The sequence below is a fragment of the Gopherus flavomarginatus genome, chromosome 19 (genome assembly GCF_025201925.1).
Source record: "Gopherus flavomarginatus isolate rGopFla2 chromosome 19, rGopFla2.mat.asm, whole genome shotgun sequence".
Taxonomy (NCBI): Eukaryota; Metazoa; Chordata; order Testudines; family Testudinidae; genus Gopherus; species Gopherus flavomarginatus.
The window spans coordinates 21691943-21707410 of record NC_066635.1 but is presented as its reverse complement, the minus strand read 5'-3'; the positions used below and the strand labels follow the sequence as shown (position 1 = coordinate 21707410).

Sequence of the window (15468 nt, the reverse complement as noted above, 5' to 3'; positions counted from 1 at the left end):
CATCTAAATACATATAGATGCAAACATACATGCGCACACATTATGGGTATACAGTTTTTTACAAATGACATTTATCTGTTAAGGGAAACCACATATACAGGGTGAAATCTTGGGCCCCTGGAACTCAGGACGAATTTTGCTACTGACTTCAATTCAGCCATAGTTTCCACTTGTGAGTAGCTAATGAACTGAAAGCTCACTAAAGGTCTGGGAACAGTTAGCTGGTGTGATAGCAACAAACGTGGTGGCATTATTTATTTGTATTATGGTAGCACCTGATGGCCCCAACCGAGATCCTAACCCCATGGCGCTAGGTTCTATACATACATAGAGTAAAATGTCATTCCTGCCGCAAAGAGCTTACTACCAAAACAGAGAAAGGAAGTATTAGTACCTCCACTTTACAGATGTGGAACTGAGGAGACACAAAGGGAGTAAGTGACTTGACCCAAGTCACACAGTAAGTCTATGGCAGAGCCAGAATTTGAATCCATATCTCCTGACTGTCAGCCCAGTGCACTAACCTCAAAACCATCCTTCCCCTGGATGTACTGTATTTCCTAGGATCTCTAAGGAAGTTTTATAGCAAGCACTCCTGGCTCTACCAGTGACAGAATCAGTCCTACCCTTGTCCATAGCAAGAACAGAACTTCCCCGTGCAGAGACTCAACAGATCATTGTTTCACGGCCTTCGTACAATTTATCTCTGCACAGTACAGCCACAATCATTCTACCTTAAAAAAACACCCTGGTACCATGCAATAAATGTCATTATTTTCGGAGGGAGGTTCTCTCCTTGCTCCTCACCCTCCTGCTGGGGAAAGATTAATTTCTAACAAAGAATCCAACTTGGAGGGAGGGGAGAGGAATGGGGAAAGAAACAACAAAACAGAGTGGTGCTTCGTGTCTGAATCCCAATAAACTGCACGACTTCATTCTGTTGACTCAGGGCCACCTCAGTTTGAATAAGAATTAATCCACAGGGAAATGACATTAAAATGCACAATATAAAGCACTTACTGAGGCACAGCGAGGGCTTAAGCAGCCCATTAGCTTGACCAAATGTACCTAGTAAATTTTCATTTGTCAACACTGCACAGAGGCTACGGTTTACGGCCAGCCTGCTCAATATCAGCAAAACACTCAGAGGTCCTCCGTTTTATTTAACTGTCCTAGCCTCTGTGCTGGCCTCAACACAAACTGCGTCGGCAGCAAATGCAAAGCCCCGAGCACAGGGGGTGTTAACTGTGGGCTACTGGCTGGGCACTGGCCTGAGGAGCCGGGCAACCTGGGCTGTGTTCTCAGCTTTGCCATGGATGTGTTGCATGACACTGCGGAGCTGTGTTCTGCAGGGACTCCTGCATTGCAGCCTATGCAGAGGAAGATTTGGAGGTAGTGACGGGGCTGATGCAGCCAGAGTTACAGTGATCTGTTGGTTGCTCCCCCAACCCCGCCCCCTACATTGCCTGATTTGGATTTTTTAAATTATTTTTATTACAGTCATGCGTGATTCTGGGCCCACTGCGCCGGCACGGTCCATACGCATAGTAAGAGACAGATCTTGCCTCAAAGAGCTTGCAGTATAAATGCACAAGACAGACAAAGCGTGTGAGTGGATGGGGAACAGGGTCACAAAAAGGAGAGAGGGGACAGTGATCAATTGTGATCCATGTCCACTGAAGACAGAACAGTGAGTCACGGGCTCAATCTGCAGCAAGGGAGAGCTAGGTTGGACATTAGGAAAAACTTTCTAACTGTCAGGCTGGTTTAGCTCTGGGACAGGCTGCTGAGGGAGGCTGCAGAATCCTCGTTTGTGGGTTTTAAGAACAGGCTGGACAAACACCTGCCAGGGACGGTCTAGGTTTACTTGTTTCTGCCTCAGCGCTGGGAGCTGGTCTTGATGACCTCTTGAGGTCCCTTCCAGCCCGACATTTCTATGATTCTATACTCCAGTGGGTGAAAATGGCCCCGGGCAAAGGTCTTTATCAAGTAGAGTTGAGTCTGCTGCTCAGGAGGGGGGTGAAGCTGAGCGGGCAGGCAGTGAGGTTATTCATCTCGTGTGCATGGTGGATCTAGGCTCTGCAACCAGGTCCACATAATCCACTATGATGGGATTGGAGAGGAGGAGAAGACATGGCCACGGGGTCTGTGATTATCTGGATTCCATTGCCCAGGTGGGGGGTGCACAGCAGTTGCAGAGGAGACCCAGAGCTGCACATGCACTGACTACAAATTGGCAGGGGTTATTTGGATTCCACACACCTCCATTTCCCTCCACACAAATCCCAAGTAAGCAGGATGTGCACCAGGGAATAGGCTCAGTGTGGGTGGGTGTGTGAGAGAGAGAGAAAATTTAACCTAGAATTTTATATATTGTACAAGTTAATACCCAGAAGGCTGGAAAATCTCCAGCACGTTAATGCTGCTGGGTGATAATGAATTGGCTGGCCGAGCTATTCCAGCATCCATATATCAGCCTCTCTTTTGCTGAATGGACGCTTGTAGAATTCCTTCATTAACAGTCCTAATGTTCTTTTTATCTTACACTTTTCGTGCTGGGGGAAATTCAGTGCACACTGTCATTTTTTAAATAGCGAGGGAGCCAGGATGACAGCAGGCTGATATCTCCTCCTGACCTGTAACTAATGACATTCTATGGATTAATGATTTAACATCCCAGTAGGGTGTGAATTTCATCGGCTGCCCTAGCAACCTAGCATGAGAAAGTCATGCTTTATTAGCAAATCCATTACCTGCAGTGTTAAAATGAGTCAATAAAGCAGTTTCACTGGCTTAGTCCTGAATGCAAGGAAGAGGGCATTCCTGTGGGAGCGTCTGTTTCTAGGTTCTGTGCAACACTGTTCACACTTTGCTCAACAAATGATTAATAATATTAAAATATTACATTGCACTTTTCACCGACAGATCTCCAAGTGCTTTACAGAGGAGAGGAAGTATCTTTGTGGCCTTTTTGGAAAGCTGGCAAGCTAGAGTACCTATCAGAACCCCATTTCCGTAGTGTCTGAACATAGAATCATAGGATCATAGGACTGGAAGAGACCTTGAGAGGTCATCTAGTCCAGTCCCCTGCCCTCAAGGCAGGACTAAGTATTATCTAGACCATCCCATCAGTGTTTGTCTAACCTGCTCTTAAAAATCTCCAAAGATGGAGATTCCACAACCACCCAAGGCAATTTATTCCAGTGTTTAACCACCCTGACAGTTAGGAATTTTTTCCTAATGTCCAACCTAAACCTCCCTTGCTGCAATTTAAGTCCATTGCTTCTTGTCCTACCCTCAGATATTAAGGAGAACAATTTTTCTCCCTCCTCCTTGTAACAACCTTTTATGTACTTGAAAACTGTTATAATTCATATCCCCTCCCAGTCTTCTCTTCTCCAGACCAAACAAACCGAATTTTTTCCATCTTGCCTCATAGGTCATGTTTTCTAGACCTTTAATCATTTTTGTTGCTCTTCTCTGGACTTCCTCTAATTTGCCCACATCTTTCCTGAAAAGTGGCACCCAGAACTGGACACAATACTCCAGCTGAGGTCTAATCAGCACAGAGTAGAGCGCAAGAATTACTTCCTGTGTCTTGCATAAACACTCCTGATGATAAAGCCCAGAACGATGTTTGCTTTTTTTGCAACAGCATTTGCATATTTAGCTTGTGGTCCACTATGACCCCCAGATCCCTTTCCACAGTACCCCTTCCTAGGCAGTCATTTCCCATTTTGTGTAGGCAACTGTTGTTCCTTCCTCAGTGGAGTACTTTGCATTTGTCCTTGTTGAATTTCATCCTATTTACTTCCGACCATTTCTCCAGTTTGTCCAGATCATTTTGAATTATAATCCTATCCTCAAAAGCATCTGCAACCCCTTCCAACTTGGTATCATCCGCAAACTTTATAAGTGTACTCTCTATGCCATTATCTAAATCATTGATGAAGAACCAGACCCAGAACCAATCCCTGCAGGACCCCACTTGTTATGCATTCCAGCATGACTGTGAACCACTGATAACTACTCCCTGGGAATGGTTTTCCAACCAGTTTTGCACCCACCTTACAGTAGCTCCATCTAGGTTGCATTTCCCTAGTTTGTTTATGAGAAGGTCATGCAGGATAGTATCAAAGGCTTTACTAAAGTCAAGATATACCACATCTACTGCTTCCCCCCTCCACAAGGCTTGTTACCCTGTCAAAGAAAGCTATCAGGTTGGTTTGACACAATTTGTTTTTGACAAATCCATGCTGACTGTTACTTATCACCTTATTATCTTGTAGATGTTTGCAAATTGATTGCTTAATTATTTGCTCCATTATCTTTCCAGGTACAGAAGTTAAGCTGACTGGTCTGCAATTCCCTGGGCTGTCCTTATTTCCCTTTTTATAGATGGGCACTATATTTGCCCTTTTCCAGTCTTCTGGAATCTCTCTCATCTTCCATGACTTTTCAAAGATACTCGCTAATGGCTCAGATATCTCCTCAGTCAGCTCCTTGAGTATTCTAGGATGCATTTTATCTCACATCTGTAACGCGTTTATCCACACAGGGCCACCCCCAGACCAAATGGCACCCCAGCTGAGGAGCATCTTCGGTGCTTCCTCCTTCCAATTATTAAGCTTTTGAATACCTTATTTTGTATTGTATTTGTAGCCCAATTCATGACTGCGATGCACGATTTGTATGCATGATTTATCCCTGTCACAAGTACACTTTCACAATTACACAATAAAACGAGGTTCACAATATCGCAGCTGGGCTATCACTTCACTTCGTCCTTATATCTCACTGACTGATTGGCAATGCCCTGCTCCTCTTATACCCACGAGGGCCTGGCTGACAACATTCTAGACGGTTCAAGGAAAATGTAGATCTCAGAAAGTCTGGAAGGTTCCACAAGATTCTACAAAGGTCCAGAACATTCTAGGAGGTTAGTGGAAAAATGAAACCACATATGGAATACCTGAAAGATTTTACTTCAAACATTCTATTTTCCCTTTTGTCACTAACCCCAAGCCCAGCACCCCCGGCAGTCACTTGGGTCACCTACCTCTAAATCCAGCCCTGTATCCACAACACCTCTGTGAGCAAAGGAAATGCGAATGTGCACACTTTACAAATGGGGGATTAAGTGACTAGCCCAGTGTTGTGCAGGACATTCGTGGCAGAGCTGGGGATTTAAATGGGAACATCGTTCCTCTCGGAGAAGGGGGAAACTGAGGCAACGAGTGGGGGAAGAGATGTGCCCAGTGTACTCGGCCTTCTTTGCTGCCACACATTCTCCAGGATAATCTCTCTCCTTTGCAGTCACACTAACCTGCCTCATCTCAACCCAGGACGAAGCAAGGCTGGCCCCTTTGCAACATATATTGTGAACGGCTATTGGCAGGAAGTGCTGCAAAGACGAACTCGGCCCTCTCTCCCTGCTGCATCACCTGCTGGGGTCTCCGTAGTGGGATGGGCACTGTGGCTCTTTCCAAAGGTGTATGATTCCTTCCATGGCAGCTCAGCATGCTGTGGCAGCACCTCTAGGATTGAAAGAGCCTTTCCAGGCCATTGCTCCATAATGAATCCTGACCTCAGACTGGATCCATAACACTTTCAGAGAGTGATTCTCTCCTCTCCAACCATCTCCAGACGGCCAAAGCTTTTCACCAGGGACATAGCAAATCCGTGAAGCAACAGTGGGGCTGGAATCTCCTTCAACTCCGGGGCCTTGTGATTTCAGTCCTGGGTTGGTTACTGACCCTACCAACTGGTTCTGCTGCATGTTTCCTCTCAGCACTCGTCGATGCATTTATTCCATTCCTTTGCTTCAGCCCCCCTGCAGTAAGTGCTGCCAGGCCTGAAGAGAGGCAAATGCTAACCAAGACTAGGAAATTCACCACCCGAACAATGTGCTTCTCCAAACCCGTTCCCTGGGCCAGAGCTGCTGGGTGGGAGCGAGAGCCGAGCAGGCTGCAGAGCTAGATGCATGCGTTTTGAAGTGTGATGATCTGAAGGTTACCACTGCCCTCAAGCTAGGGGACGGAGCAGCGGTTCTGAGCGCTGGCTTCCCTTGTTTTATTTTTAATCTCTTCCTGGAGCACTTGCCCCTAGTGGAGCCTTCATAGTCTCTGATGAAGGGTCAGAGAAAGGCTGCACAACAAGAAGTCTGGACTCTCCCTCCTCCCATCTCCTGAGCCACTGAAAATGGCACACAAAGCTCTAATCCTGAGGCCACTTAGCATAGCCATCCACTGAGAAAACCTCCTCTTTCCCTCCATGCGAGACTTGGCCCTCTGCAGGGTTTCAGCCCCAAAGGCAGGAGGACTTCTTCAGGGATGGCCCTATGTTCACATCTTTATTTACCCAGCACCTCCACAATGGGTGAAGGCCTTGTGCCACTGGAACACGCTCTCCGCCAGGCAGGTCTGGACAGAGCCCCGTCTGGTCTCTATCGATGCTGCGTCATGCGGCAGAAGAGGCAAGTGAGGACATATGGGACAGACAATTCTGAGATGTTTTCCCAAAGGATCTGAGCACTCACTCCCTGAGCCCAGGAAGCTTGTAACAAACTCAGGACCTGAACTCAGGTGCCCTGCTCAGCTGCACGTTGCACTGCCATGCTACGAAGCTAGCTAGCAATCAAACTAAGAGCCAAGCACAGCAACAAAATATTCTTGATACTGTGGAGCTCTCCAGGAGCCAACTCTGACTCTCCTGCAACACATCCATCCTGGAGGATGGAAGGAATGAACACGTCGATGGCTGGTGGATAGCAGACAGGAGGCTCAGAGAGCACTGCTGCACCTTCTCCATTTCCCAGGGGAGCGCTTTATCAGGGGCATGGGGCACCCTTCGATTCTATTTGCTGTCCCCAAGAAATAGGAGGTTCAGCAGCAGAGGGAAAGGGCAGGCTGCATGAGAAGCCTGGCCTCTGTACATACAGAAATAATAGCGAGCAATTTGGAGGCAGGAGCCGGAGAGATTCTGACCGGTGAGCAGCTCCCTTCGCTTTCATTCTCCCTTCGGCTGACCATGAACCGTCATCTTTAAAAACAGCCTCAGTGCAGCCAGATGGGAGAAACAGGTTTCTCCATCTGCTTTCAAATCAGATCCTGCAGGATTAGTTCACATTTAGCGCTGGAGTGAGGATACCGTGTAACAGGATTTTCCCTCGCAACACGAGAAAGCTGATTGAAGTCTTCAGATCAGATAATGAGGCATATCACTTGGAAATTCTGCTGGATTTCTGGGGCCAGAGGATATCTTCAGGGAAGTGTGTTTATTCTATGGCACAGACACACCAATGGGTTTGTCGTCCTGCTTTAACTCAGGATCACAGCCATAACCAACACCATTTCTTTCTGCTAAAGTCCCGAAGCAATGGTATTGAATCAGGATGTTTTCGGGCAAATGCTTGAGCATTCGGGGAGCGATTCCCTCCACATGCTGCCCTCCGACTCCGCCAGCCACTTGTCTTTCAAAGACTGAGGTTTGCAATCTCTATCTGCCCCTATGGGACTTGCTAGTACCTCACAACATCCCCGAGTGAGGAGATGCGATAGGTTTTCTCCGTATGCCCCTGAGGCTGCCCACCCTGATGGGTTTCTACAAGGTGCGCTATGGCGCTCTCATTCAGCTATAAATCCTGCCAGGCAAAAGCCGTCAGGCACTCCCTGAGAACAGAGGGTGTCGGTGCGAGTGGCACAGGCTGCAGTAGAGATTTATAGCTGGAGAAGAAGATTCCTGGTCCCAGTCTCTGCCCAGGAGCACGTTGGGCCCAGTCCTTGAGGGGCTGGGAATGCTCGGCTCCTGCTGATGGCAAAGGTGCAGGAGACAGCACGTAATGCATTAAACAACAGCAGGGGGCGGGCGGGGGTTTGTACAAGGACACACCTCTCTGCTCACAATGGGAACACGGGCCTTAGAGGACTCATACCCCCTTGGTTTCACATAAGAGACCAAACCAAGAAAACTAGCTAATCCGCAATTTCTCTCTTAGGAAGGGGCACACTTAACGCTGCTGGGATTTGAACCAGTAGGTGTTGGGAGTCATTGTGTGGTTCAAACCTGACAGTGAGGCCACTGTGCCCACCCTTGCACAGCCTCAGGGGGTTCTGCACACACCGACAGGTGTACGGCAGTGCACATTTTCCTGGCAGGTAACTAAAGTTTGGCTCTGAGTGTTTTCTGTCAGGACGTGGCATTTATTTTCAGTACCCTTCCCGAAATCTCTGAATTCATCACCTGCCATTCCCTAGACAGCATCTGTGTGGGGTACCTTATTTCAAGCCCCAACCCAGGGGCAACTTCCAGGCAAAGACCCCCTGGAGCTGAACAAAAATACATCAGGAATGTCACCAGCATCTTGGGGGGTGGATTTTTTATTCTGACCAACTAATTAGGAGCTACGAGACTAAACCCTTTCTTTCTTTAAACTCTTTGAAAGGATGTTAATGAGGAACAAAGAATTAAACACAAATAACCACGAAAATAAAGCAGGGCCATTCTGCTTAGGCATGCTGGGGGGAGTGTAAGGATGGAGTGGGGAATGCGGGAGACACAAGCCAGTGTGGGCATAAGACTAGTCTGTTTCTGGTCAGCTTGGGTACAAGGAACAGAGACATCACAAGTCTCCAGAGATTCTGTTACATGCAAAAACTTTTAACAGCAATGATGGTAAGAACGTGAATGAAATTTGGACACCCATTATAAATAGGGTTTGGGTCTCAAGAGCAGGGCCGGCGCTTCCATTTAGGCGACCTAGGCGGTGGCCTAGGGCACCAGGATTTGGGAGGGCAGCATTTTGCCGACCTTGGCGGCAATTCGGAGGCAGGGGGTCCTTCTGCACTCCGGGTCTTTGGCGGCAATTCTGCAGCGGGTCCTTCACTCGCTCTGGGACCCACCGCCGAAGTGCCCTGAAGACCGGGAGCGCGGAAGGACCCCCTCGCTGCAGAATTGCCGCCAACGACCGGGAGTGCGGAAGGACCCCGGCCTTGGGCACCAAAAGCCCTGGCGCCGCTCCTGCTCAAGAGACAATATTTTTCAGCCCTACTAACTGTCAGAAGTTGCTTACAGTATTTTTACATTCTGACACTGTTAGCAAAATGAACCTGTTTTCCCTTGTTTTGTGCCTAGCAATTAATGCTGTGTCTTTGGCTGGTTACTTACATCACCAAGGAGGTGTCAGGCATGACGAACGATGGGTTTGATTGCATCTGCTTTGTGCATAGGTCCTTGTGAGTCAGCAGTTCTTCATCCAGCCACCGGCCCAGACTCCTGTTTCACATCATACATGAATGTGTGTGCGCATACGTACACTTTTTTGAGTTCACTTAAATTCTGAGTATGGAATTTTATCTAATAAAAATACGCAAAGCCACAGTGAGGGCTGTCATTTGTACATAAGAGAATGGCTGGCACACAGAACTGGGAACCAGGAATCTCCCATCTATGAGGAATCACTGTTCAGTCCAGCTTTGTCCAGTTTACTGGATTAGGGTCTTTTTGTTCTGTTGGTACAGAGCCGAGCACAATGGGGTCCTGGTCTGTGATGGGGCTGCTAGTCGTTACTGCAATACAAATACTACTACGAATAAAGACATTGTTTTCCTCTCTCCCACCCAATGGATGATGTTTTATTTTAATTAAATTTTAATTCCTATTACAAGAATCACTACGGTAATTCACATAAAAGATACAATATGTAAAGCAAAGCATCACCTACTGGCTAATATTTACTCACCTCACAGGGCTGCTGTGGGAATTAATTAGTGTTTGCAAACTGCTGCTAGATGCTCAGATGAAAGATGCTACGCTAGTGCAAAGCATCCTCACTTATTATAGCAGAGTGAGGGAGAAGCAACAGACATGCCCTAACAACAAGAGTGAAGGGCTAGCTCCTGCTGTGTCCAGGGGAAAATACAACCGAGCCCACTGAGCCAGTTTTAGCTCTACCAGAAATACCATTCTGTCCCGTTACAGTGACTGCACCAGCACAGAAAGCAGAATCTGACCGACCAGTGTGTTCACACACAAACTAAACCAAACCAATAAACTCAGCAACTGCTTCTAATTCAGATGCCAATATATCTAAAGAAACAGAGGCATAACTGAGTTCATTGGGACGATACCATCACGTAACTCCATCTCTTCCTTAGAGTACAGCAGGGATAGGCAACCTATGGCACACGTGCCGAAGGCGGCACACAACTTGATTTTCAGTGGCGCGCTCACTACCTGGGTCCTGGCCGCCGGTCCAGGGGCTCTGCATTTTAATTCAATTTTTAAATGAAGCTTCTTAAAACATTTTAAAAAACCTTATTTACTTTACATACAACAATAGTTTAGTTATATATTATAGACTTATAGAAACAGACCTTCTAAAAACGTTCAAATGTATTACCGGCACGTGAAACCTTAAATTAGAGTGAATAAATGAAGACTCAGCACACCACTTCTGAAAGGTTGCCGACCCCTGGAGTACAGTATGGACCACAACTTGCTGGAACACCTGGCAGATCTCATCACGTCTCACAGTGGTCAGGTGTTTTCCAAGCTTTGTGTAGGCCCCTCTTTATAAAATGGATCTCACCTGGGCTTACCAGACTGTCCACAATTACAGTATGATCTTGCTGGAGTTTTAAGGAAAGCTACAGCAAAAGTTGAGTAGAGAATAAATAATAAGAATAAGAAAAGAAGGAAACCTGTGAGCTGAGACATTCCTAACTAGCTGGACAGAATAAAAACTATTAACAGAATGGAGCAGCAAATTTCCTGGTGATACAAATCATTTCCACTAAGAAACCAGCGTTACAAAAGGATCTGGTTAAGATGACTCTTGACAAACATTTTTGTGAGCAAGACCCTGCCATCCTGAAGAACTTCTGCATTGCAGCTTGGGCCTTAATGTTACTTTCACATGTATTAGCATTTCCACGTATGCTTCCACATTGCCTTCCTTTGAAGCATTGGCCGCTACTAGGTGGAGGATGCCAGAGCTGATGGTCCAATTTGGCGTCGCAAGACCCGTAGCCAAAATCTACAGACTTGGGTAACCAATGCAAGACAGCAAAATCCGTATTTAGGCACCTAAATAACTGGCCTCATTTTCAGAGGCACTGAGCATTCACTGTCCCACTGACTTCAGTGACAGCTTTGGCCAGAGTTCCTGTCGGTGAATTGTACTAGAAAATAACATCATTTTAACCACATAGGGCACAAGAAAATATGCTGAGGCTGGTGTCCAGGTCACTTACCCGCTGCTGTCTGCATGTAGCCAGCCAGGGTGCACAATCGTCTCTCACAGAGCCCGCTGGGCAGGAATATAGCGATGATCGCCAGCAGGCAGCTGATGGCCAAGAGAGCACAGCCTCCAGAACACAGCACTGCACTCGTCTGAAAGGACACACACACAGAAGTGTTAATGGGACAGCGAACATGAAAACAGGCAGCTCCTGAGCGAGTGCTGCTCATACACCAGCCCACTTGCTCAGCTCAGAAATCAAGCTGATTTTGGGTAGCGGAGGCATCATGTACCACTGCCTGTCCAATTGTCCTACTGTTTAAAATGCATAAACTTCCCTGGGTAACCAGCCCATTCAACTATTGCAGGAGAAGCCATTACTTAACACTGCCTTTCCTAGAGAGGTGATGGGGTCTGATGCCTGTTCGGCCCTCACGTACTGTCATGAAAGACTCACAATGCCCAGATGTACCTTTGGAATCTTAACTGCCCTCCAAATATTTTTTCACCAAATTAGTAACCAGAGTGCTCACTAACAGAACGGATTTTCTTTTAATCTGACATCCTGTCTCTGGTCTCCCAACAGAGTCTCTAACATTTATTCTGCCCTGAAATTAGAAACAGAACTCTGTCATATTGGGCTTCCCCCATTCCTTCCCTTTCTTGTTATGGTTCTTAAATTCACTGTTAAATCTTTAGCCCATGGTTCACCTGTCACTCGTCCTTGGGTTATCAGTATTCAGGCTATAGTAATAATAGCAAATGTATTACATGCATGACGGGATTATGTAACAAATACAAGTGCCATTAGGTGCTTCCGATGCATTTCAGCGCCTCCACTGATAGATAAAATGTATCTAGTTATCGCATCCATGCCTGAAAGTTCTCTCATTAATACGTACTTCTCAGCAGATGCTCTACTGCTGTGAAGTGGGACCTGCTACTCGGCTAATTCCATTGCAGCATTCACCTAAAGAAACGCTAGCCTGTTATTAGTCGGGAACATGGGCGGCATTGCCTCCCCTAGCTCAGCCGTCCCTGCCCCCCGACACCTGTGCTGTGGTGCATGCAACCCCCTCCCGCCTCTGACCAGCTTTCATAAATCCCTCTCTCTGTTCTGAAAGTGTATCCAGTTATTTATTATGATCAAATCTGAGCTCAAGCAGTGCAGTTATTATTAAACATTTATAGTACGGTAGCATCTGCAGGCCAGCCAGGCAAGGGACCCATTGCACTAGGGGCTGCCCAGACATATAGTAAATGATGGTCCCTGTATGTTTATGGCACACAGACAGTGAAGTTAGAAAAAACATAAAATACTTTTGCTGGAAGTTTGAAAGGTAACACAACTTTATTTCTTAAAATCCAGAATGTTAACACATGAGAACCCATAACAGAGAGACAAAGAGGGCTGCTCCCTAAGGCAGAGAGGTACAGCTCCCCACAACCTTACCCTAGGTTGGCTCTTTGCAGACTGACTGCTGAAAGACCCAGATCAGATGCTTCCCTACAGCGACCCCCAGCCAAGAAGCAAGTCCAGGAAACCCCTCATACTTACACAGAGCAAACATGCACACAGCCGACTGTTGTTATGATCGAACAAGAGCAGAGCAGCACACCAGTAGCTACTGACAACAACATCTTAGTGGCAGCCTGTTTCTCCATGCAAATCTCCTGTCAGGCTTCACTGTTACTCAAAGCACTTGATCAAGCGCTTGATTTCTTCCTCTGTGTATTCAGCAAAACACAACCTTCGTGATGATCTTTCTTCTGAATGGGACCTTTGGAGAGTTTTTTAAATCACTTTTCCTTTTCCTGGGTAAAACCTTCCCAGCTCCTGTTGGCTGCATTTGTCTGTGAGCAGGAGATCTCTGGACTGTAATTCCTTTCTATCCCAGAAAGGTCTCCAGAGGGAAGGTGATAAGTTTCTGTGTGTTAGTAATGTGACTGGTAGAAACGGTGCAAGTGGACAAAAAAAACAACCCATTGGGCCTTTAAATTCCTGCTAATGGTTTCCTCATCCTAGAACCAAACAGCTTATGTCCCTGCTCTTTGCTGCCTCGAACACCATGCAAAACCAGGTCATCTCTTCATGGCGTTTAACTTGTTCACTAGTTCATTAGACTGCGAATATATTTCACGCCCAGCAAACAGCAAACTTCAGAGGCACATCCAGCCTTTGGAAGTTGGAAAGAAAGAGCTTCTTAACCCATCTTCCTGAAGACATGTAGAAACAAAGTCTTTCAAAGGAGACAGACATCAACCCCTGAGCTTCTTAAAAATCTCACAGGTTTTCCCCACAGGTGGGCATTAACCCCAATGTCCTGGCCAAATTTCCCTTTGGGTAAAGACATTCTGCCAGCCTGCAATCCCCATGCGTTTTGTACACTCCTTGAAGCAGGGACGGTAATTTACCATCTGTGTATTTGTACAGCCCTTGCCAAACTGGGGCTCTGATGACCCGAGTGACTCATTACCACCCTACACATGTTCATGTTACATTTCACTTGGAAGCTAGATGCCTGTGGAAGCAGATAGGATCGCAATGGATGCAGGCCTGCTCCTTTGAGCTCAGAAAACAGCCTGGCTAAAACATCAGACTAAGCTCTGCCATTGGTCGCTAAGGTGGTGTCAGGCCACTCACAGGCACAGGAGATGCGGGACGAGAAAACAGGATGGGGTCAGGAACAACTTCGGAAGATAGCTGGACTGAACCAGGGCCAGGAGATCTCTCCCTTATTCCTCTCTGGCCTGTGATCCCATGGGACCAGATCTGAGAGCTCCTGGGATCCAGGGGAAACACTTCTCACCCGGTCACATCCCCAGCACTGCCTGAGGCACCACCATCGGGCATTGCTCAGTTCAAAGAGGATCAAAGCAGTGACACTGCAAAGAAAAACTCGCAGCGCTGTGCCTCAGAGCCCAGGTCAATAGTCTCGGGATGGTGGCGCTCGAGCTGCGGGGTTAAAAATAAGTGTAGATATTTCTACTCAGGCTGGAGCCTGAGACCCGCCCCCATAACCAGGTTTCAGAGCCCAGGCTCTGCCCCGGGCCCAAATGTCTACACTTCTATTTCTAGCCCTGCAACTCAGGTCAACTGACCTGGGCGCTGAGACTCTGCACTGCAGATCATTTATTGCAATCAGGACATATCCTAAGTGACAACAGTGCCCCCATGACTGGAGCAATCTGGAGACCTGGGTTCTGCTACTGACCAACCTGGGCAAGACACTTCCCCTCTTGGTACCTCAGTTTCCCCATTTGTACGATAGTGGCTGGATAGAGGATATCAGGAGCCCAGGGGAGAGTGCCTAACTCTTTTAGGCCCTCAGTGACAATCCCAGCCAGTGATACTCTCTCTCCTCCATAAAGTGCTTTGAGATCCACAGAGCTGGGTGTTGTTTTTAAGGTGGAGAGTGGCTCAGGCTGGATAGGTGAGGGTACAGGCAGCAGGCAGAAATCAGGTTACTGCCGCTCTCACCTGGGCAGAACACAGTCAGGCAAACTGAGAAGAGAAAATGCCAGTGCATCCCGTGGCTGTCAGGGGAAAATGAGGGGGAATAAATGAAGCCGTATGAGCAAGGAGCCACATTGCAAGCCTTTCCTCAGTTGTTGCCTGTGATTGCTCAGCGTCACTTGGTATCAGAAGCCAAGGCACGTGTGTGTATTCCAGATGAGTTCCCGAAATCCACCTCAGGGTAAGAACAGAGCAATGATTTTAGCTCAGGAGTTTGAACCCAGCATGTAACAGAAAACAAATAAGTGATGTGCCCCCTCCAGACAAGAAGCAACTGTTCCCACGCACGGCAGACAAGGGAAGTGACAGGGCCATTTTATGCCCCAAGGGTGCTGGAAATGAGAACGCAATGCCACTGAAGACAGAAAGCAAGAGCTGATTTTGCATGGATCCTGAGACCGCCTGCACCGAGTGTCAGCCTGTGGCAAAACCGGCAAACAGCAGGGTTATACCGGGAAAGCTGACACACCTTGAAAACGGCAGCTGCCGTCACAGCTCAGCTTACATGGGACACTGACCTAAACAAACAGGAACTGAGACTCACAATGACAAAGAGAGAGATTGCGAGCACTGGCCAGTGCTTAAGAAAGTGCGGGCTTAATTTCTGTAAGTTGTAACCAGCTCTCACTAGCCAAGAGGGAGCATTTCCGGGGCTTGTTCTCCCCTGTAATGAACATTGACTGCACACATAGGCCCAATAATTCATTGATAT

General features: G+C 47.2%; 1 protein-coding gene across 1 annotated transcript in view; it reads right to left on the bottom strand.

Annotated features, from left to right (window-relative positions):
- The window catches only part of LOC127037309 (LHFPL tetraspan subfamily member 7 protein-like), a 149472-nt gene that overhangs the window by 95702 nt on the left and 38302 nt on the right, over positions 1-15468 (bottom strand). Inside the window, exon 2 of the mRNA XM_050928851.1 lies at positions 11253-11391. Coding sequence (XP_050784808.1) covers positions 11253-11391 — 139 coding nt within the window. The remainder of the gene's footprint in view (positions 1-11252; positions 11392-15468) is intronic.